Raw genomic sequence first — 24,268 nt, 5'->3', positions numbered from 1 at the left:
TTCAACTAATTGAATGGATTTGTAGTGATTAGGAAGTTGATGTTTTCTACTTATGAATATTGATTACATCAAAATGTACTGCAGCAACAAAATATCTTATTTTTTCATATACCAGTCAATATAAAATTTAGTCTTAGACAATCATGCAAACTAGCTAAAAGCTAAAGAAAGATGTTTGTTTGTTCACAGGTATTTCCAGACTCCAAGCTATTTGCAGACCTAAAGCAACATTTCCCCCCTACCCCCGAGTCAACTATCTTTTTCTACTACTGGATTATGAGACACATAAGACATCACTTTCCTCATTTGTGTTTTTCTTAACATTGTGCTATTATCAACAAGATATGTAAACATATTCATATGGAAGGCTTTTTTCCTGTATTTGGTTTTCAAAGATGACTTCTTAAAGACCAAATTGGCCCAAACTGTAGTATTCTTTTTAAAGATTTATTTATTCCAGAGAGAAAGAAAGAGACACAGCATGTGCGTGGTCCCAAGCAGAGGTGACTGATGAAGGGAAAGAGAAAGAGAATCTCAAGCAGAATTTCCACTGAGCGTGAAGCCCAACCCAGGACTCAATCTCACGACCCTGAGATCATGACCTGAGCTGAAATCAGGAGCTGGCACTCGACTGAGCCAACCAGGCACCCCAAATTGTAGCAGTCTTAATAGTAAAACTATAATTAATGTAGGTCCTCAATTAATTGGACCCTCCTCATATTCCACATTTTAGGAGAAGAAAAACAAATCCCCAAAAAGGACATTGAAGGAAGAAGAAAACTTTAGCATAAATCTCTTACTATGTTTAAATCTATATTATTTTGTAAAAATGATATTTCAAATGATAACCTCAAAAGCTACAATATCTTTAATTCTGAAAAAGATTCAGGTAATGTTCAATATTATGCACTTGAAAATTTGGGAAGGAAGTATGCTAATATACCATAGAATATTATTTAGCATAATGTAAAATCAAATTTGTTTTTTATTTCATTATGTTAATTAAAAATGTCAAATGAAATATGTCCTGCCCCTTGCAGGCCTTGTTTATTAAATCTATACTTTTTTGTGTTTTAATGGTCAAAAGCAAATTATAGAAGAGTGTATTATATTTGGAAGTATATACAGTTCCCACAACTCTAACACACATATACATATACATTTACCAATTCACCCTCCATAGTTACATATGCAGCAAGCAGTGTTTAGACTGGGAGATAATCTTAACCAGAACTACTAACATTTATGTAGCACCTGAGAGACTTCCAAGTTCTTCCAAAGGATGATCTTGCTTGATTTTTACAATAGCCTGGAGAGGTAGATATTTCCAGGTAAGGAAATTAAGGCTCCAGAAATCACTGAATTGCTTGGAATCTAACTTCTAGAGGGTAGCAGAGGGATCCTTGGGTGGCGCAGCGGTTAGGCACCTGCCTTTGGCCCAGGGTGCGATCCTGGAGACCCGGGATCGAATCCCACGTCGGGCTCCTCTCTCTCTCTCTCTCTCTCTCTCTCTCTGTGACTATCATGAATGAATAAATAAAATCTTAAAAAAAAAAAAAAGTTTAGACGGTAGCAGAGACAGGACCAGAACCAAGCCTACCATCTCCAAATTCTGGGGGCTTTCCAATCTGCCTCCCAGCACTGGGCCAGCAGGAAGGGGGAAGGCATGAAAGCAGTGGTGACAAGTGATTGTCACCGATTTGACCAGCGTTAGTAAGCTGTTTGATACGAATGAGGCAACAAATGTTCATTGTTTCTAGTGTGCTTCTGAAATCTCTCAGGCATCTTGAACTAAATGAGCCACCATCAAGAAAAGGGACCAGGACATCCTAATTTGCCCTCTAAACTCTAGAAGACAGCCTCAACCTAGTTTTGAGAATACCTTCAACTACTTTAGCAATTACTATCCATGTGCTTAGAATGTGCTTAGAATCTAGTTTCTTCTGCTTGAATGAGAACCCTGAAGCCATATGACTCAAGGTAAAGACTCATTTACCAAGAAGGTATCTGTTTGAAGTCTTTCCCTCCCGTCTTGTCTTTATGAGCCTAGAGCCCTCTGCTCCACCAAAAACTATTTTCTAAGAAAGCCTCTGGTATGTATTCTTGATGCAAATGTAAGTCAATAGATTTCTTATCCCAATGAAACTTATATTTAATGTTTTATCTGTAATTATAGAAAGAAAGCCTTTATGGTGGGCAGAGAAAATTCAGGCATTACAGAGTAGGCTCGGAAGTTAATTTTTCCAGGTGAAGATCTCTCCTGCAATCCACCATCTTTCTGGGACTGGGAGACTACCTCAAAGCCCTGGACATTCATGCATCTGAAAAAACTAATGCAAAGAAGAATCCAGGGGGCTATTTTCTACTAAACATAAGACTGTGGAATCAGTTGTGCCTTTTCCATATCTTTTCTTCTTGCTCTAATCTTTCCATCCTGAAATCAAGAAAAAGTAAACTGAAAGAGCAGTACGATATATACTACAGGAGTCAACTTGGAGTGCCCACAAATGGGTTTGCAAGGGTCTCTTGAAACAGTATGCAAAATATTATGGGCATGTGTGTGCAATGTCTTGAGAAGACAGTTTACAGTTTTTATCATATTTTCAAAGAAGTTGCTCATCTAAAAATGGTTAACAGACTTGAGGACTATAAAGCCTTGGTTTTTATTCCTAGCTTTACCACTTTCTAGCTGTGTGAACTTAGGCAATCAATTAACCTCTCTGTGCCTCAGGTCCTTCACCAGAGGTCTAGGTGCTATTCTAAAGATTGACTGAAAAAATAAATAAATAAATAAAGATTGACTGAGATCACATACACAAACCGCTTTGAGGAAAGCAAAGCATAAACACCAGGTAGCTGATTAGTAGTATTACCAGCAGAGTAAAGAACTTGAGGAACTTTCGGAGCAAACAAGAGTCCCAGTCCAGGTGCTGAAAGAGGAGAATGGGAGAGCAGAGCCACAAATCTGGCAGACTTTACAGCTTGCTTGGGTGTGTAAAATGTTAGGACTGGAAGGAACCCTGCAGTTCCCTCCTTTTACAAATGAGGAAGCTGAGACCCAGAAAAGGGAAGCACCGTTCCATCCTAAGGTTAGTGACCGAATGTGGGCACCAAAGAGAAGCTGCCATTGAGGCATTGTTATCCAACTACAAACAAAAGCCATTCAGCCTCACCTGATTTACAGGCATTTTACCTCCCTTGCAAGAGGACCTTTGGTCCTAGGCATCATAAATCAAGATGTCACTGCATTTCATTTCTAGTTCCTTCCCCTTTGCTGTCCTTACTACTGGAAAAGCAGGATATGAGCAGATATATCGCTGATTTATGTCAGTGCACCTGTTCTAATCCAACCTTTGAAACCAAGTCTCCCACTGTAGGAGATATTAAAGCAAATGTTGTCAGTGAGCAGATTTCCATACCAGCTCTCACATGGATAGAGAATGGATGTAAATGAACATTAAGCTGTATAAGTAAGCTTGGACAAGTAGTCCAAGACAGAGAGATTCATAATTTCACTTCCTCTCCAACACAAATATGTGTTACACTGGAGATTTATTAGAATTGAATTGATAAAAGACTTGCATAGGACTCAGAGATTTAATTTGGCCCAAACTTTGGGTTATAATAACTGGAGTTTCTTGTTTTTGATGGAACTTAATTAAGGTTACTCATCATTTCATTCTTATTAAGAAAAATGTCAAACTTTTCCCTGAGTTAATTCCAGCAAACTTCTGCTTGTTTTGACCAAGCCTTAACCCCAAAATTTCTGTGGATAATTATACTAATTTAAAAATACTTATGAATACATTTTATTTCACTGAAATATCCTTGGGAAGTTATGGTTTCCTTGGCATGTTAAGGCCACTTAGAGCAGAAAGGAAAAGTTAAAAATGATAATGTAAGGATTTAGTCAATAGGCTGACCAAAAATGTTTGCAATTTTATGCAAAGGAAATGGGAGGATTTTTCCTTAAAATAACTTTAGACTTGTTTGAGGAAATTAGAAAACAACATATGAAATAGAAAATAATGCAAGATACCAAACACTGGTGATAAATTACGGGTCAAGAGAATAGGTGCTAAGCAGCACGGTCTGAGAGCACCCAGAAAGGCTTTACAGTGGAGAGAAGAGTTGTGTACTAGGCCTTTGATGACGGATTTTAAGTTTGATGTGGATGAGAATGGCTGTGGGTCTAGAATTTGTGCTGCAATGTCCAGCTGGGGTCATGATCTAAGGGAAATATAATCATCTGATTTCTTTTTTATTATCTTTGGCTAATAAAACTATGAAAGTACCAATAACAGACCATATGAAACAAACTTAAACTTAATGAGAAATAAAATATACTACATTTGCTTTTCAAAATAAAAGTGGAGACCATTAAAAATTATAAAAATAAAATTATAATTAAAATTTAAATTATATTAAATAAATGCACAGTCTTCATAAAGACTTGTACCTTAAGCATTAGTAAATTTGTGCTGGAAACCTGCAACACATTTATGGAACTACATTTAAAATATACTGAATTTTAGAATAACCACACTAAACAGTTATGAAATATTTAGTCTTATGTATGGTCCTGTGGCCAACAAAAATTATAATTGCTTGTAGATTTGTAGGAAAAACTAAGCCCAATAATTGTAAAACCTAAAACAAACAACAACAACAAAACAGATGTCCACCAGTTCTGAGAACAAAATTCACTGGTTTTCCTAACATAATACATTTTATATACTTATAACTTAATTAATAAAAGTTTAAAAAAATATTTTTTAAAAAAATACAGACACCTCAGGTTTATAATTAATTAAGAAGAGATACATATAGATCACAAGAAGCAGAAGAGAGAAAAATGAAGCACATAATCATATGCACAAAAAATAATGTCAGTTACTGTATTTATCATGCAGAGTTTAGGTTCATTTTACTTTATATAGTTTGTTACTCATTATAGAGCACCAGAATCCAACAGAGAGTATACACACCCGAGGGAGAACTACTAGAGTTAACACATTTAAAGAAGAACCCAGCAAATCATCCAGTCTACACAGTTCTTTAATAGCTTTTGCTATAATGACAAAAAAACCAATGTATACAAATCCTACATTCGGGGCAGCCCCCAGTGGCTCAGCGGTTTAGCGCCGCCTGCGGCTTAGGGCGTGATCCTAGAGACCCTGAATCGAGTCCCACGTCGGGCTCCCTGCATGGAGCCTGCTTCTCCCTCTGTCTGTGTCTCTGCCTCTCTCTCTCTCTCCCTCCCTCTCTGTCTCTATGAATAAATAAATAAATAAATCTTTAAAAAAATCCTACATTTGTCTACAAAATACAGTACAAAAAAAAAACACAAAACACAAAAACCCCAAAGACACTAAAGTATCTCAACTTTGTCTCCTGACAGTAACTATTCCTTAATGATATCAACTTTCCATTACCAACATGATTTACCTCTAAATGTTCATTGGTGCATGACTTTGGGAATTGCAAATAGCGTTTTGAGCTGAGGGTCTTCCCCCTACGTCACATCCCTAATGTACAAAGTGTCCAGGATGTTCTGTCAAAGGTCAAACGAAATGAAAATATGCATGCCCTCAGATTTCCATCATAGATGTGGGAAGTAACACTCCCTCAGTAAGATCTGCTAATTATTCATAGGTCTGAATATATTGGTTTACATTAATCAATAAAATAATCAAAAGAAATGTATTTCATGCTAACATAAGCTGTATATTAAGCTTGGACAAATAGAGAAAACAGGATTCCTCATAACAGCTGGAGGAGTAGTCACTCAGACTGAAGATTGTGTCTACCACCATTGCTACAGTGGACACCATGTGAAAATATGGGGGGAATCTGCAGAAGGATGGACCAGACTGGCCTTCAGAATGATTTCACCAGGTCGGTGACATTTTAGCTGAGATTCTGAGAATGGGCAACTATTTTCCCAGACACAGAAGTTTGGGGTAAAGAGTAAGGTGATTTCCCAGGGAGAGAGAAGCCATATTCCAAGATCTGGATTTCTAAAAGGGCCTGGCTTTTTAGAGGTGCAGGAAATGAAACATCAGAAGACACAATTGGCCAGTGGGGTCCGGACTGGGAAGGAACAATAGGCCATGCCCAGGCATGTGGACTTTACCTGAGAGGGCAGCTGAAAGCTAAGAGAGGCAAGCACTGCAGTTAAAATATTTTTTCAAACATTTCACTCCTAATTAAGTTCTTTCCAGGAGTGGGGCATAGAGCATGCGTAACGGAGGTAGTCTTCTATGTGGTATTATTTGAAGAAATCTCTCCCCACCTTGTCGCTAACACCTGACTCCCACAATTACAGATATGGATACCTTTGGCCAGTGTGATAATATTCCCTTTGCAGGAACAAAAGTTTGAGTGGTAGCCACTGTCAACACTGTTGCTTATTACTTTATAGGGTCTTTTAGTAGAAATTAGGGTTTCTGGAAAAGGGAAAACTACAAGAAAGCACTGAAGACTTTCTACATAATTTGCCTAAGGTCAATTTCCCTCCTTGTGAACCAATTCTCCAGTAATCGTTATATCCATTCCCTCTTCCTCAGGAGAAGAGATCACTTTTCACTTTCATTTCATACATTCCCTTTCCATTTAATGATGTATTTGGCAAATCTGCCTCATTCAGATAATGAAGAAAATTGGCTCATTAAGTTATCACAGAACAATGGAAGCAGCTACTCCAAAAAGCCCACTAATAACATCCACACGGCTAAAATGAACCCAGGAGAGATTTCTATTCTGTTCCTTTATATTCTATTCACATTTATACAAAGAAATACAGCCCTCAGCCCTAACGCAAAGTGACAGTAGACACAGCAGTTCAATTTGAGTCTGATGAGGGCAAATTTAGCCGCAGAATACCAGTCACCTCTGACCCCCGCGGCCTCTCTGGGCTTATAGCAGCCACTTGGTCTGATGGACTTTTTCTTGTTTCCAACTCTCACTACCCAAGCCAGCCACCATTTGTCATTTACCAAATGTCCCCATAGCTGTCTCACATCTCTCCCCTTCCCAGATCACCATGCACTTACCACAAACTCATCCAAAGACACAGGTTTTTACCATGTTATTTCTTTGTTTGTAGACTCCTCTGAGGCATTCAAAGTATTTATGGTCCTTCAAAATGTGTCTCCGCTAACTTCAACAATATATATCATTCATCATTCCTTGGCTCCAGGGAAAGAAGCCTTCTGTCTTTCATATTCAAAGCAACCTTTGCTCAAGCTAGCTCCCATGACTATACAAAACAGCCACAGGATGTTGTGCATGTAGTGCACTGCATAACTTCAAAAGGTGACATATATATATATACAGTCTGCACAATTATAGGTGGGCAGCCCTGTGCCTGAACTTCTCTGCAAAATAATTTCTAATTCAAAAAGTTGTATGAATTAAATGAGAGAGAAACATTTACTTTACCCGAATTCGGTTTTCTTTTGTTTATAAAAAATTTAAGAGAATAACACTGATACATTTAAAACATACAGGCTGGTATCTGGCATGAATGTATTCCCTTGCCTCTTACTATTTTTTACTGAGTATATGAGGTCACTTGAGAAACTGCAAAAATTCAAAATGTCATGTAGGAGTTTTTGCTCCTAAATCAGTGACTTTAAATCTCTGGCTGTCTTTTTTTTTTTTTTTTTTTTTTTAGGAACAGGAGAAGGCATTGACAAATGAAATGTATCCAAAAGTCCTCTGCTTAGGGATCCCTGGGTGGCGCAGAGGTTTGGCGCCTGCCTTTGGCCCAGGGCGCGATCCTGGAGACCCGGGATCGAATCCCACGTCGGGCTCCCGGTGCATGGAGCCTGCTTCTCCCTCTGCCTGTGTCTCTGCCTCTCTCTCTCTCTGACTATCATAAAAAAAAAAAAAAAAAGACAAAAGTCCTCTGCTTAAAAATCATCTTCTGGGGGTTTTCAGCCCTAGAGTGCATTGGAATCACCTGAGGAGTCTTTAAAATGATTGATACCTAGGTCTAAACCCAGATTCTAATATAGCTGTCTAGAATATAGTCTGGGAAATGGATTTTTTAAAAAAGCTTCCAAGGAGATTCTTCTGTGCAAGGATAGAACCACTGTCTCTATACATGCCATTCCTGGAAATCGATTGATTTCTTAACATTTATCATTAAAGATGTCTATCTCTTGTTCCACTCACTTCTATGTTAGGATACTAGTAATTCACACCTTGGTATCATTTCACTTTAGTTAGATCACATGTTTCCCTCCTTGAGATATAAAATTTTGAAGGAGGAAGAGCGGGCAAGGTAGCAGCAAGTAATGAAGAGAAACAAAGTTCTCTCCCTAGTTCAGAGTAGCTATGAACAACCCCTACTCAGAAGGACCCCAGGATTTCATGTACATCCCACTTCAAAACACTCACATTCCTACTGGTGATGAATTGAAATACATATAAGTTGGATCTTCTTCTTAATTAAAGAAAGAAAAGAAAAACAATGAGGCACCACCCTCAAATCCATTAATCTTAAGCATCTAATACAAGAAAACCAGAAACTGTCTTATACTTTATAGCCACCAAAATTTCTCACACCCTTAAATGGGTGTGAGGCTACTGCATTAAAACAGAATATTCAACTTAAGACTCAAAAAGCATGGTTTGACTCCCAAGCTGATCAGCTGCTGACCTTTTTTAAAAAAAATACCTTGAAATAAGCATCTTATTTTTTTAAGATTTATTTATTTATTCATGAGAGACAGAGAGAGAGAGAGAGAGAGAGAGGCAGAGACATAGACAGAGGGAGAAGTGGGCTCCTCACAGGGAGCCCGATGCGGGACTCGATCCCAGATCCCAGGATCACAACCTGGGCTGAAGGTAGGTGCCCAACTGCTGAGCTACCCAGGCATCCCGGCTGCTGACCTTTCTAAGACTAAACTTCTTCATCTATCTATGATAGGGAATTATGGTCAGGGTTAAATAAAATACTATAAATAAAAACTCCTGGTACATATCAGCCATTCAGGGAATGCTATCGAACTGAAAACTCTCTAGGCAAGGGAAGAGAGTTAGCTCATACCCTGCTTCTGGTGACTGCTCCTACAAACATCTAATGCCCTGAGACCATGGAAACTGATGACTATTATGGTTCAGTGATAGTTCATGCTGACATTATTTTATTTTTTTATAATTGAAGTATGGTTGACACACAATATTATATTAGTTTCAAGTATATGGCACAGGGATTCAACATCTTTATGTGTTGTGCTATGCTCACCACGAGTGTAGCTACCATCTGTCACCATACATTTCTATTACAATAACATGGACTATACTCCCTATGCTGTACCTTTCATCTCCATGACTTATTCACTCCATAACTGGAAGACTGTACATGCTGACATTAAACCCATTTTTTTAAAGTAACAAATCCCAGCAAGACTTCTCTCATCAAAATAATGCATTTCTGGGATGCCTGGGTGGCTTAGTGGTTGAGCGTCTACCTTTGGTTCAGGGTATGATCCCAGGGTCCTGAGATTGTGTCCCCCATCGGGCTCCCTTGCAAGGAGCCTGCTTCTCCCGCTGCCTATGTCTCTGCCTCTCTTTGTCTCTCATGAATAAATAAAATCTTTTTTAAAAATGCATTTCTCCACACTTTCTCACTTTCGAGTCCTTTTATATCTTAATACTGCTTAAGATTCTCTCTCTTACCCTCTGCCCCTCTGCACCTCTCTCTCCCTCTCTTAAAAAAAAAAATCACACAGCTGGGCCATTTGGTAGACTTATTGGGACACCTTAACAATTAATGTTCATCCTGAGCTCTAAATACATCAGTGCAATAAATCAGTGCCTAACGTTCACACATACTCAAAAACTTCCCATAGTAATATGTGCCAGAAGCTACCAAAGTTAATTTTCCCATGTTTTAACCATGAATATTCACATGCATAAAAAATGTGCTAGATCTGAAACTTTTAGATCATCTCCCAAAATCGTTTTGAAAATATATTAACGATTCAACAATCAAAAAGTATTTAGTTAGCACACAGCCAGGTTTCTAGCATTAGATGTGGGAGTAGGAAAGGGGAGTATTTTAGTCAATGACTGAGATAGATTTTTCCACATAATTGGGTGTCCTGAATATCTAAAACTAGCCTTTCAAACATTAAGCATTCTTTTTATTTCGTCCATCTTTATTGGTCAATGATATCAAATATCATTTCATAATGTAGGCACTAATTGTAGAAAATCTTTTTCACAGATAAGCACCAAACTGTAGCCACACTCTCAAAACACTTGACCATGAGCATCTAGTTTCCCTGAGAAAATACGCTCCAAGGAATTCACATCAACCAAAAAAGATTCCAGCTACAAATCTGGGTGTTGGGAAAATAAAAACAAATTGACATCTTTATATCTATTAATAGAAAACTTAGCTTTCAGAGGATCCCTGGGTGGCTCGGCGATTTAGCACCTGCCTTCAGCCCAGGGCATGATCCTGGGGTCCCGGGATCGAGTCCCACATCGGGCTCCCTGCATGGAGCCTGCTTCTGCCTCTGCCTGTGTCTCTGCTTCTCTCTTTGTGTCTCTCATGAATGAATAAATAAAATCTTTGAAAAAAAAAAAAAAGAAAAGAAAGAAAAGAAAAGAAAACTCAGCTTTATTTTCCAGTTTCCTGAGGTTTGGAATATGCTTTTAGTGTTGCCAATTTAATGAGCATTTCATGTGAGTTCTGTTCCCAAATAAGTACAAAAAACAATGGTGTTGGAAAAATTAGCACCAGGTTACATTTACTTGCATGATATGTTCCAAAATTAAAGTATATATCAAAGACATTGAGAAAAGTTGACAGAAAAAAAAAAAAAAAAAAGAAAAGTTGACAGAGGTCTAAAGCAGTAACTATCAAACTGTCCTGGCTTTGACTCAGTAAAAGACATAGGTTTACACCATGACTCAATATATAGATATAAAATATATATATATATATATATATATATATATATATATATATATAATATGTATATAACTAACCAAGTTTCACAAAATCATATTTATCCTTACTTCAAGTAATTCTATTTCACTGTTTTAACTCTGTAATTCATTAAATTGATTCCACAACACACTAATGAATTGAGACCTACTTCTTGGAAATTGGCAGTCTAAATGGCAAAAGAAAAAAATATCTACGCTTCCCCCAAAACAAAGCTATTTGGTCTTCAATCTCAAATTGATGCTTACTTAACTTTAACTTAAGATGTGTTAGAAATCAGAAATTGCCCAAAAATGGTAAAATTGAATGTTTTAGGCTTTAACACTTGATAATATTAACATTAATACCAGAATCCACTAAGCTCCAAACTGCCGATGTCAGAATTTTAGTTTCTTTCAGAGTCCCCTTTAGCAAGAGATTTTGAGACTCCTAGGGCGTGTTTTAGATGGCCCAAGAATCGACCCTGGCTATTGCTCACGGCCATAGCCAGAGGAGCCTACACTGCGCAGCTGCCACTTTGCTATCCCTCTGCCACCTCAAGAAGAGCTCAGCTAGTTATACTCCAGCAGGGGAAGAAAGACAACACTCTCCCCTCTACCCCTGCTGCACAAGTGGAAGGGAAGGACTCTAGGTAGAGCATCAGCAGAGACACAAGTCCTCCAAGTCACACCCACAAGCTCCTTGCTTCACTGGGTCCCCACGCTGCCTGGCTGGCTGCTCAGGATGGGTTCCAGGACCAGAAACACACTTTACCACAAACTACCATTGCCCTCCTCATAGTCCCTTCTGCACTGAGACAGACTCCTTGCCCCATGATGAGGGTGAATTCTCTCCCAAGAGCTCTGTCATCCCAGGACTTCCAACACTTTCCATCCATCAGGCCCATCTGTTATGCCAACCTCAGCTATAGAGAGGACTCAAGCCTTTTTTCCAGCAAGACTTCCAGACCCCATGTGAGTCCCTGGGTATCTGGATCCACTCCAGATGTCAGGCACATCTCAGTCTGGATACAATCCAGTCAGAACATCTTGTAACCAGAGTCTCTGTTTAATGTTCTAACTTTGAGAATCAGGCCCAAATCGAAGAAACAGACACAAACGTCATCTGAAGGTGGCTCGGAGTACAATTTATCTACAGTGTTACTTGGGGAGCTGATTCCAGCTAAGTCACGTCAAAACTTCTATTTGTCATGCAGCCATATAATTTAGTTTATGCTAGCTAGTCTAAGCCTTGCCTCTTCCCTGTCATGTTGCCAGGAATACAAATAATATTCTATCTAAGAAGACTGTTAATCAGGAAGCAGAGGTGCTGAATTTGCCTAGTTAGCATCCAAATACATTCATCCAGATGAGAGTCTCAGTTAAAGCCAAAATCTTGTAAGGTTCTCAGTCTGGTTTTCGTACATAGTGCAGCCTCTGAATCCAAAAGAGGAGAGAGAGAGTTTCTAAAAATAGTTCAGCTGGCTTCCCATGGTTCTTACTAAAGAATATCTGGAAACAAAGAAGTAAAATATGTGGATTACATTTTTAGCATAAAAAATGGGAAAACTACATAGTATATTATATCGTTTCCGTATTTTAATCTTAACGTTAAATGTTTTTATTCACTCTCTAGAACAATCACTTCCCTATCACCAACTTGGGAACTTTATAATAGTGCTTTGTAATTCATCCTGGGGGTTACAATAAAACTTCCCCTAAGAACTTGGAAATAAGGTTGGTAAGTATAGTCTCTGATGAATACACTTTAAGATCAACCTAATGACCAGAAGATAAGCAAAATTACCTTTAAAGAAAAGGAGTAACTTTGGGTCTAAAAGACCTGAGCATATGCTTTTTGGCCAAAATCATTACCAAAGAAGGCAGTCAGACAGAAAAGTCTGGAGGAGGAGGAGGAGGACCAGGCACAGCCACTTACAGAAAGAAGCCACCTAGGCTCTCCTGTGCAGACTCTCTTTGGCAATATCTCCAAGATTTCTGAGCTGTTCAGAATCTCCCTGATGAGAAAATAACAGCCCAAATGTACTTGGGCCTTGATTCATCCACTGCCTCTGTCCTAATTCACTCCCCATCAAGCAGCCTTCTTTATGTGACTTCCAGTATAAGCCTATCTATGGGCAGAGAAGGTATTGACCATACAGACTTGGACTCCACTACTTAGCCCCTGTCAAGTGCCTGGTTCTTGTCCTAGGCAAAAGGGATAGAGCAGAGAATTAGACATTTGAGGTCAATGGAGCTAACACAAACAAGCAAACAAATAAATAATTGTAGCTAGTGATAAGAACCATTGCTAAATAAGTAAATAAATAAGCTGAATAATGGACTAGATAATTGCTGGGGAAGGGGATGGGTGTTTCAAGAACAGGGGTCAGGAATAGCTTCTTTGAGAAAGTGCCATTTAGTATAATTAATGTTAAAATGTGCCTATTACCTAAAGGAATCTATAGATTCAATACAATCCTTATCAAAATAGTGTTTTTTATAGAACTAGAACAAATAATCCTAAAATTTGGATGGAACCACAGAAGATCCCAAATAGCCAAATATATCTTGAGAAAGAAGAATATAGTTGGTGGTATCACAGTGCCAGACTTCAGGACATACCACAAAGCTATGGGAATCAAAACAGTATGGTTCTGGCACAAAAACAGACAAATAGGTCAATATAACATACTAGAGAGTCCAGAAATATACCCAGGCTTATATGGTCAATTAGTCTACAACTAAGAAGACAAGATTATGCAGTGGGGAAAAGACAGTCTCTTCAATAAACGATGTTGGGAAAAGTGGATGCAAAAGGATAAAACTGGACCACTTTCTTATACCATACAAAAAATAAACTCAAAATGCATTAATGACCTAAATGGGGACCTGAAACCATAAAACTTCTAAAAAGAAACATAGGCAGTAATCTCTGCACATCAGTCTTAGCAACATATTTATGGATATGTCTCCTCAGACATGGAAAACAAAAGCAAAATTAAAGTATTTGGAGTATACCAAAATAAAAAGCTTTAGCACAGCAAAGGAAACCATCAATAAAACAAAAAAGCAACCTATTGAACAGGAGAAGTTATTTATAAATGATTTATCTGATAAGGGGTTAATATCCAAAATAAATAAAGAACATATACAACTAAATACAAATAATAATAATCTAATTATATATATATATGTATATATATATACCTCCCTATGTTGATGCAGCATTATTTACAATAGCCAAGATACAGAAGCAATCCAAGTACCCATCCATAGATGAATGGATAAAGGACATGTGGTATATATACACAATGGAATATGACTCAGCCATAAAAAAGAATGAAATCTTGCAGTTTGTGACAACGTGAATGGACCTAGAAGACACTATGCTAAGTGAAATAAGTCAGACAAAGAAAGACAAATACCGTAAAATTTCATTTACATGTTGGATCTAAAAAACAAAATAAACAAGCAAACAAAACCAGAGGCTGAGCCTCTCGTGAGTATTCTCCAAAAGCACTTTTGAACCGATTTTTTAAGTTAGACGTCCACGCGATGATAGAGAAGACCATGATGACAAGACATAAATCGAACAATATGAAAGGGAGTGTGAGGCAAAAGTCAAGTTAAGTGAGGGTAACTCCTTTTTTGTGTGCTTGCCCTTTACCAAACAGAACAGGCCTCACCATTCCAACTCCTGCCCAACTCTCTCCTAGGCTTGCACCTCCAGATGTTAGAACTTAACTACCCCTCTGCCTGACTGCTTGATGAGGATCCAGACTCTGCCAGGCAAAGACAGAGGAAGAAAATTTTTAGGCAGAGGGAACAAGAAAAGCCCTGAGGCAAACTAGCCTAACATCCCTTTGGAACTTCCAATGTGTCTGGAGCTTTTATGAACAAGAAGAAAATAACAAGAGATGTGGCCAGAGAACCAAACCAGGTGCAGAGCCACAGGAAGAGATTTGGGTTTATTATGGCCAATAGGAAGCAAGAGAGTAACATGACATGATTTACATTTTTAAAAGATTCCATTGGCTACTGTGTGGAGAATAAACTGCAGGGTGGTAGAGGAAGCTCTAAAAGTAACCCAGGCAAGCAGTCTTGTGGCCTGTCTAGGGTGACAGCAGCAGTGTTAGGGAGAAGTTAATGGCTTTAGGTCACATTTTGGAGATGGAGCCATAGGACATCTGGATAGACATATGTGTGGAATGGGGAGTCATACTTGGGGTTGGCAAAGTGTGGTGCCTTCCACCGAAATTAAAAAGATATGGGGGTCAGAGGGATTAAGAGCTTTTCAGTGGACATATCTGGTTTGAGATGCTCACTTAAAGACACATTAGAGATGTCAGGTAGATAGGTGGGGTTCCTGGGAGAACATTAGGATAGATATATAAATTTAGAAATCATCTGTGTCTTGATGGTCCTTAAAGGGATCCCTGTGATGGTTATTTTTCATGGTAAATTAATAAACTGAGTTATTCACCAAGGTAGTAGTTGCCAAAGTGAGATGCCCCATAGCAGATGGCTGGCTTTGCCCAGGCTGGGCCTGCTCCTCTGTTTTGCCACACCCCTTAATTGAGAGCAGCTTCTATAAGGTTGTTTCCTTGTGTTTTCACATATAAAACATTATGCCCAAGTTCCCCCTTTGTTCTGTGGATCAACGTGGAAATCTAAGAAACTGAAATGTATTTAAAAATTGTTTAAATGCCTGAAGGTGCTTGATGAAATAAAGAAATATTATGCTAAAAAGAGGGAAATTTAACAAAGCAGATAAGGAGACCAAAACTAAATCCTTGTGGAGATTAAGCTTCAGTTCACTGACCAGAGTTCGTTGACTTTGGGCTCAATGTGGAAGGGCTCTTCTATTACAAAATATCTGAGAACATAATAGAAAATGTTTGGTTAAGTTTCTTGATGAAAGAAGTTGCAAAAAAAGTAATGATAGAATCCCTAAAATCAAATGAACATAAAACAATTTCAATTCATCCCTTAACAGTCACTGATTAACTACTGCGTGATTACTTTGTTGAATTCCTACCCTTCTGAGGCTCCTCTTTCAGCAGAGGAGACAGCAGACCTTACTGTGGAGCAGAGCAGGATGGAGGCAGGTGTGAGATGCCTTTGGACTAAGATGAGAAGGTGACAGACAGTTCCAAGGAGAAAAAGACAAGCAAATCACCCTAGAGGTGATTACTCAAACACTAACCATAACCCTGGTTGATCATATAAAAACTTTACATTCCTGTCTGAAATTTAAATTTGCATGTATTACTGATGTAATTAAATGAAGTTAACAGACACGGTAATGTTTTTAGAAGCCCTCTGCAGCATTTTTAGTGGGGTCTTCTCAAGATATTTCCATTTCTACCCCCCACCCCTGCCATTCTCTTTACTCTTTTACCATTTTCTCCGTGTAAATCTGAAGATTTGGGGGAGCAACAGTTAACTTTCCTTACAACTGCAAACCCTGCATTTACTTATGGGAGCCACATGTAAGTGCAACATAAGGGGAACAAAGGAGGGGGGTGGGTGGAGCCTCTGACTTGCATTTCACTCCTGCCTCTAGGAGTGGGAGAGCTGCTCCTTTGATTAAAGGAACCCTATTTCAAGGACTGAGACACATTATTCTTTGTTGCCACAGTGGGGAAACAGGCTGGCTTGCATTGAAGTTGGTTCCTAGTCATGTCTCTATAACCTTTTTGCACTTTTTCCTTCTCAAGATCCCGTGGAAAGAAGACCACTCAGGCCCGTTCCACCTGGGAGAAGCCCAGCCATTCTGGTTTTTAAAAATTTTCTCTCTCTCCCCACGTAACTCTTTCTTTCCCTGTCTTGGACAATCTCTCAAATGCGGCAGCTGGGCTCAGGATCTGCTAAATCAGCCCAAGAAGGCTGAGTAGGCTGTGCTCTAGGCTTTGGGGCACATGTCCTGTTGTTACCTTAACTGTCCATCTCTTCTCAACTAATGGCTGCAGACTATAAACCATTTAAGTGTTAAGATCCAAGAATCTGTTTGGTCTTTGGTTTCAGATAGTTTAGAATGAATGAGCTTAGGTAAAAGAATTTTCCTTAGGATCACATCTAACTAGAAATTTACATCAGAGTTTGGGGCCAATGCCCTGATTGTAAATCTGCCTTGCTTTGCTGGTCATTAACCTGAGTGCGTGTTTGCCTTGGGGACCTGGAAGAGAGAAGTGGCTATGACAGGACAAGATTCACTGTACCTTGGTGTCCCTAGGCCAAAATCTCTATTAGCAGTAGCGTTCTTTACTAGAACCTCCATTTCATTAATAATAAAGTCAGCTTTTCAAGGGCTCTAGAAGCCACAGATTTTTTTTTTTTTTTTTTTTTTTTTTTACATCTGAACTTTGAATGAGTTGTTATAAAAGCACCCTTGTTCCACATGGTGCATTGTACCTGGATGAAAGGACTCATTTTAAAAGAACATCGCCCATTCCCATCATGCCAGAATCTATTCTATGCTACAAAGGCATCATCAACTGTAACAGAAGGTAATAATCATATACTATACTCACAATCACAGCTCAGTATGATGTTTTACCTGTGAGAGTCTTTTTACAAAACCTCTTTATAATATTTTTATTTCATAACTAATTTCTATGACACTATACCAAAATGCCCTTCTCTTTCCTCACTTCTCCACATTATATCCTAAGATCAGTTTGATTCCAGATAATCAATCCATGAAGTAAAATCAGGAAAGAATGAAATCTGCCCCTGCGGATCAAACCTGCTATTCTGTTTTTCTTCCTGGTTGTTTCCTCATTACAAGGTACAGAGCTCAGGCTCCAGGTGCTATAACCTTTCTCAGACTTCTGTCTAGAATGGACCTAAGTCCAGAGACCTTCCTTACCTTTAGTTGAACTAGGTGCACATCCACATGCTTGCTGTCTGAGTCCTGCTGGACTGAATAGGTTAGGTCCCGGACCCTCTCTGAGGTCATCCGGAGCCAGGTCTCAATTTCAGGTAAGTGGAGGACAATCTTCCAGTCAGCCCCTGTGTGCAATGGGGGTGGCTTTTCATACTGCTGGTCAGAATCCATATCCTTCATTGCCTCTTCTCCCTCACCCTCCTCCACAGTGGGCGTCAAGTTGATGGCCATGGGTGAAGCATCAGTAGCCATGGGATCCAGGTCCTGTGACCTCAGCGGGGAAAGTGTCACGCTCATGGTTAACATTGAGAAGTCTAAACCTTACTTCTTTCCAAAACAGCTGAAAGGCAAGAGGAAAGAAGAAAGCAGGAAAGAGTCAGACAAGATTGCCAAATAAAGAAATGATACTTCACAGAAGAAACAGGATTTCTAAATTAAGCCAGATTTCTAAATTAAGAAACCAAAGCCCATGGCAAAAACAGAAGGAGGTGTTGTGAGTTTCTATGTAGTAGCCCCAAGACCCAGCATATAATAGGAACACGAACCACGTGGTACTGCCTACCCCAGCATCCACTCTCTCCTCACTCTTTACTAATAAGATCCTGATTTTCAGCTGTGCATATTTCTGCCAAGAATTTAAAACTACATTTCCTATCTCCACGGCAGCTAGGTATGGCCATGTGACTAAGTTCTGACCAATGAGATGTAAGTGGAATTGTACAGAATGTTTGGGAGAGCTGTGTAAAGGGAGCTGATTTAATTAAGTAAGGAGAGGCCTTCTTTCTGCCCCTCTGTGTTTCCCCCTTCTTCTAGCCTGTAATGTGGACTTTACAGCCAGAGTTCCAGTTGTTTTCTCAGACCAGGAGATGCTTTTGGGTATGCCAGTAGAAGATGGTAGAGCAGGGTGGTCAGAACATGAATCCCACATGATAACAAGGAGCTACTGTATCAGTCCTAGACTGTTGTCCTGAACTTCTTTTACTGAGAAAAAAACTATCTGGTTTTAGGCACCAGCATTTAGGGCTTTTCTACTACAAGCACCTAAGCATCATTTTGGCTATTACAACCAATACATTCAATCTATGGGCTAAGCAGAGGGGGAACATGTTCTAATTAACGGAACACCATGAATTCAAGAGAGGTTGCTCCTTTCTATGATATGTTAGATAAATAGACATCATGTAGTAGTAATTCCAAACCCATACTTTGCCAGAAAGTATAAATCATGGATTAGAATATACAGTATATTTAATTAATATTATTAATATTAATAACTATCAACTTAAATTACATTAATATTTGGTTATGTTGAAATTTTTAGGGGCCTCTGGAATCTCAAGAGTAATAATTTGGTCTTAAACACATAATATTAAAATGTTAATTAAGGGGTGCCTGGGTAGGGTAGCTCAGTGGGTTAAGGAAGGGGCTGCCTTCAGTTCAGGTCATGATCCCTCAGCAACCTGCTCAGTGGGGTGTCTGCTTCTCCTTTTCCTTCTGCCCCTCCCCCACTTGTGCTCTTTCTCTCTCTCACTCTCTTTCTCTCAAATAAGTAAATAAAATCTTTTTTAAAAATTACAAATAAAATAAAATGTTAATTAAATATGTTTAAAATAACACAAGTATAAGGGCGCCTGGGTGACTCAGTTAGTTAAGCATATGCCTTCTGCTCAGGTCATGATCTCAGTGTCCTGGGATTGAGTCCAACATGGGACTTCCTGCTAAGCAGGGAGCCTGCTTCTCCCTCTCCCCCATGCTTGTGCTCTCTGTTGTTATCTCTGTCTCTCCCTCAAATAAATGAAATCTTTTTAAAAAGGAAAATAAGTGTAAGTCATGATAAAGTTGATAAGCTTAAGAATAAGCTTATTTGGGATGCCTGGGTGGCTCAGCAGCTGAGCATCTGCCTTTGACTCAGGTCGTGATCCAGGAGTCCTGGAATCAAGTCCCACATCAGGCTCCCTGCATGGAGCCTGCTTCTTCCTCTGCCTGTGTCTCTGCCTCTCTCTCTGCATCTCTCATGAATGAATAAATAAAATCTTAAAAAAAAAAAAAAAAGAATAAGCTCATTTACTAATGTAATGATCTAAGCTACATAATTACTTTTTATATTAGACCCAGTCTCATATAAAATAACAACTTTTAGGGTCTTGTTCTTTAAACATTTTACATAGACATTATTTTTAGTTTCAAGAGCAGGTTCTTCTACCAAAGGTAATGGGTTTCTTTTATTAGACTTTTTCTGGTTCTACGCATTCTGGCTCCTTTCCCCAAAGATTAAAGGTGGCTAACCAAAATGTGAAATTAAATGTGATTGTCAGAAAATAGCCTGTATTTCTTTAGATTCTTAATATTCACTAACAACACCAAAATTATTTTATGTACAAAAATAGAGGTGGAAGGAAGCTCCCAGTTTTACCAGGAACATGTAACTTTCCATACAGAAATGGGCACAGAGAATTAAAAGACTTACTGAATTGGCAAAAGACTTAAGAATAAATTATTATTATGACATATTATTTTAGAAGCCTTCCAATGCTGCAGTGTACATTTAATTTTTAAATGAAATGATTAGCAGGTTTATGGATGAATTTTTGAAAGCAAAGTCTTTTGCAAAAATAAAGTATTATGTTATAAAGTAGGTTTATCACTTTGGTACCTGACTTAGAGAACAGTTTCAGGCTTCAATTCAACAGCTTTCTCAATTTGATTGCAAGAGGGAGGAATCCATACCCCACATTTTTAACCATCCTTGCATACATTTTTTAAAAATAATACTACACTTGCCTATTTAAAAAAAAAAAAAACAAACAAACAATTAAGAGATATCAAAACTCCAGGAGTGATAAAACTCCAGGAAGAGTGACCTACCATACTACTTATTCACACCCCGGGCTCAGATAGGCTCTGGTTCTGATTTCCCAGAGCACTTTTAAATTTTTAATCACTGCCCTCTGGGGGATCTATTTAGAATCACAATCCCAGAGAAGGAATGTGATACACAAAAGTAAAGGTTTCCAATGGAAGGTCACAGAACTGGTGAATAATGAAGAAGACACTGGTGTCACAGTGGCTACCTCTTCTAAGAAACCAGATTCACCCAAATTAGAAAACTAAATACCAGGGTAGTGGACAATGAATGGTTTCAGCCACACCCACAATACCCACTCAGATACCTGACCCCAGATCCCTCCCCAGCACCCTGCACAACTGAACAATGATGCTCCATCATTGTGTTTTCTCTGAAACTTCTAAATCAACACAGGACCTTCGCTGGAATATACATCCTACTGTAAACTAAAGAACACACTAAAAAACTGGCTCAAAGCAATTTTTGTCCCACCATACACCATTTCCATATATACCATCAGGCTGTGCACAAAGCAGACACAATACAGTTTTGTGTGGGGCAAGTGGCTCCAGATTTCTGAGTATCAGTTTCTCCATGTGTAAAATGACGAAACTGGACTAGATGATGAGTGAGATCCCATCTGACCATAAGGATCTGTGATTACCTAGGGTTATTTATCCAGAGACTTCAAAGCCATTGGAAGCATCCCGCCTATACTGAGAACTGTGTAGACATTGAGTGCTGGCCCTCCGTTTTACCAAAGTACATAAACAGTATTAATAGATTTATCCTACTTAATGGAATGAAATAAAGTATTACCATGCAAATGCCTTTTGTAAACCACTATTTACACATTATATGTTGCTAATTCCTCCCAGAGAAACAAACACAGCAGATTCTCTCCCCTTAGGGTTTGAAATTAAAGACAAGAGAGATGTTGAGGTTATGTATGTAGAGGACACACAGAAGAAAATAAAAACATTAAACAAAAATGTAGCTAGTGTTCATCACACATGAGTAAGGAAAACTTACATTCAAGCTGCAGAGGAAAATTTTTCTGCATGTATAAAATTTCAACCTGGATGTGATGTTTCCATATTTAACTGATGAAACTATAAACAAGAGAATTTACATATCTCAGAGAAGTAAAGCAAAGTAGTGCTCTACTCAAGTTTTATTTCAATTTCTATCCCTCATACACCTTTGCCACTGGGAAAAAAATATCTTATGTGTCATAATAGCATAGCAAGCCTGGGAAGAGGCATAAAATTGGTTAATTATCCATTTTCATGGAAAGTAATTACTATAAACATTTTATTTCCAATTCTGATAATTCACTTAATGTATCACCCATGGATAACCAATCTCTAGTTTTGATTATCACAAAATTACATCTGATGTCAAAGATAAACTTAGAACTTAAAGGAAAACTGCTTCACATTTTAGAGACCTATAGTAACAATCTTTGTGTATATTTTCCTGCCCCTATCATGACTACTCCCGTTTGCTTTCCCACCAAATTAATTGCTCCATTTGAATGCAAATATAGGAAATTTGACACAAGTCTATTATATATTCTTCTAAATGCTATAAGTTTTGCATTCTTCTTTATAAGGCGTCTTGTGAAAAGATTCCTTTCCAGCCACAGAGCAATTTTCTTTTACAGCCAGCAGACAAGTTCCGATGATGCAAATGAAAGCAATGACCCCAATGTGTACAGGTGCCCACCCACTTACTCGGGATCCAAAAGTATGAGATAGAAGTAATCAACCAGCTTTTTGGAAACCAGTGTCCTCCCCTCCCCCCTCCCCCATCAAATGCTTATCTGTGGCCACCTTTCCAGCATTAGAGATAATACCACCTTTATCCCAGCTGCTGTTAAAAATAACATAAATCAAATCCTTTCCTTTCCACAAATCCAAAGAAGATTCAACATTTAAAGTACAAAACCCTGCAAGCAGTAAAGATTTTAAAGTTTTGTTTTTTTTTTTAATTTGTGGGAGCGCTTTTCTATTTATCATTCTATAGAAACAGAAGAAACATACCATGAATTGCTTACTAACAAGGATTGGTTCTGCTATCTTCCTGATGGTCCACAAGTCTTTAGTTGAAACCTGACTTTAGCAGAAGGTATTTGGCTTGAATAAGACAGATTTAAATCAGAGAGTGTTCTTCTACCAAGCTAGGAGACCAAAAAAAAAAAAAAAAAAAAATGCAACTACACAGCCATCAAAGCTGCCCACCTCTTTCTCTCTTCTCTTGTAATTTTTCTCTCTTAAATAAAAGAATAGAAAAGCCAGAAATCTGCCAAATGTACTCACTGTAAATGCTTTGTCCCTAAAGTTCCTTCAGGATTAAGCGTCTGGCTCCTCCTTTTCCACCCCCCTTGGGTTCTCTTCCTGTGGCCAAATAAGATAAAAGCTGGTGTCAGGGCTGCTCCATGCCTGCAGGGCACTGTGAGTCTGTGGAGCACAGACTTCATATGCCCTTTGTAGCCTAAATCTCTTCCGAAGAGAAGGCTACTCCGCTGTCCCTATTTGGAAGCTAATGTATAAGCTCCAGGCCTGTGCAGTTATAGTTAGGTCTTTTGCAAACAAGCCGTGATAAGTGCACAGAGAAAGAGGAGACAGTTGCCAAAACAAGGATCACTATGGAAAAGATTGTCTGGGTAGACAGAGCACATCCAGTCACAGTTCAAAAGAACTGTGTATTTTAAAAACTGAGCAATCCTAAAGCAGAAGAAATTAATAAATTTATAAATAAATAGGACTACATTAATATAACCAGCTGACAAGGCCAATCTGAAGGAAATAGGTTCAAGTCCCCTCTCTTTTCTTAGGAAGAAACTGTTCTTTCCAAGTAAGAACATCATCATGTGTATAGTTTGAGAGGCAGTTTACTATCTATGAAATAAACCCCAAACCCAAATACTTCCTCTCAATCTTTCTGTGCTCTGCTTACTCCCTAAAAAAAACAAGAGACCAAAGCACAATTCTAGCCAAATTAACAGATCTGCTTGCTACACAGCACATGTTACAAAACTGAGATAGAGAAAATGTTAGGAATCACTAACATGTCCTTTTTCCCTCCATCTTCATTTCATTTTTTTTATATTCTCATAATCATTCTCCACATAACTTATTCATAAAGACAATGAATTTTGAAAGGAGAAAAAAGGTTGACTGGAATGTTTTCATTTGTGTCTAAGATTAGTTCTCATGGTTTGATTGCATTAAGGAAAAAATAAACAAAGTTAAGAGGTGTACCCTGAATCTGATGCCAACATTCTAGAAGCAGGCTCTGTGAAAAAAACCACAAAAACAAGTTTAATAAATCGCTGAATTAAATCTCACAGCCTACCTAGATGGTTGAGGCTCCAATTCATCCTCTGGTTTTAAATCTTGCTGCCTGTGTATCTCCCTGGCCTCTTGTGAGGTCAGATGTTGGGAAGCTTTAAATGGCTCTAAGCTCTTAAAGAGGGGAGCCCAAGAGTTCCTAACAAGTGTTAAGTTAGATTTTTACTTGGGGAGAAAATAGAGAGTGGTTTTTGTAAGATGCCCCTAAGGAAGTTTCCACAATCATTG

At 38.5% G+C, this 24,268-nt stretch overlaps 1 protein-coding gene across 5 annotated transcripts in view; it reads right to left on the bottom strand.

The window, feature by feature from the left end:
• Positions 1-24,268, bottom strand: part of AKAP6 (A-kinase anchoring protein 6) — a 480,944-nt gene that overhangs the window by 345,621 nt on the left and 111,055 nt on the right. For 3 of the 5 annotated variants that reach the window (XM_038544457.1, XM_038544461.1, XM_038544460.1), the window contains one exon: positions 17,822-18,179. In XM_038544457.1, the coding sequence (XP_038400385.1) occupies positions 17,822-18,145 (324 nt within the window). In that variant the 5' untranslated portion in view covers positions 18,146-18,179. Of the gene's footprint in view, positions 1-17,821; positions 18,180-22,729; positions 22,886-23,005; positions 23,229-24,268 lie in introns of those variants that run through there. The other 2 variants (XM_038544458.1, XM_038544459.1) reach the window with 2 other exon arrangements.

This window comes from Canis lupus, chromosome 8, assembly GCF_011100685.1.
Source record: "Canis lupus familiaris isolate Mischka breed German Shepherd chromosome 8, alternate assembly UU_Cfam_GSD_1.0, whole genome shotgun sequence".
In the NCBI taxonomy this organism is placed as follows: Eukaryota; Metazoa; Chordata; class Mammalia; order Carnivora; family Canidae; genus Canis; species Canis lupus.
Note: the sequence above shows the minus strand (reverse complement) of the source record. Positions and strands in the feature narration are given on the sequence as shown.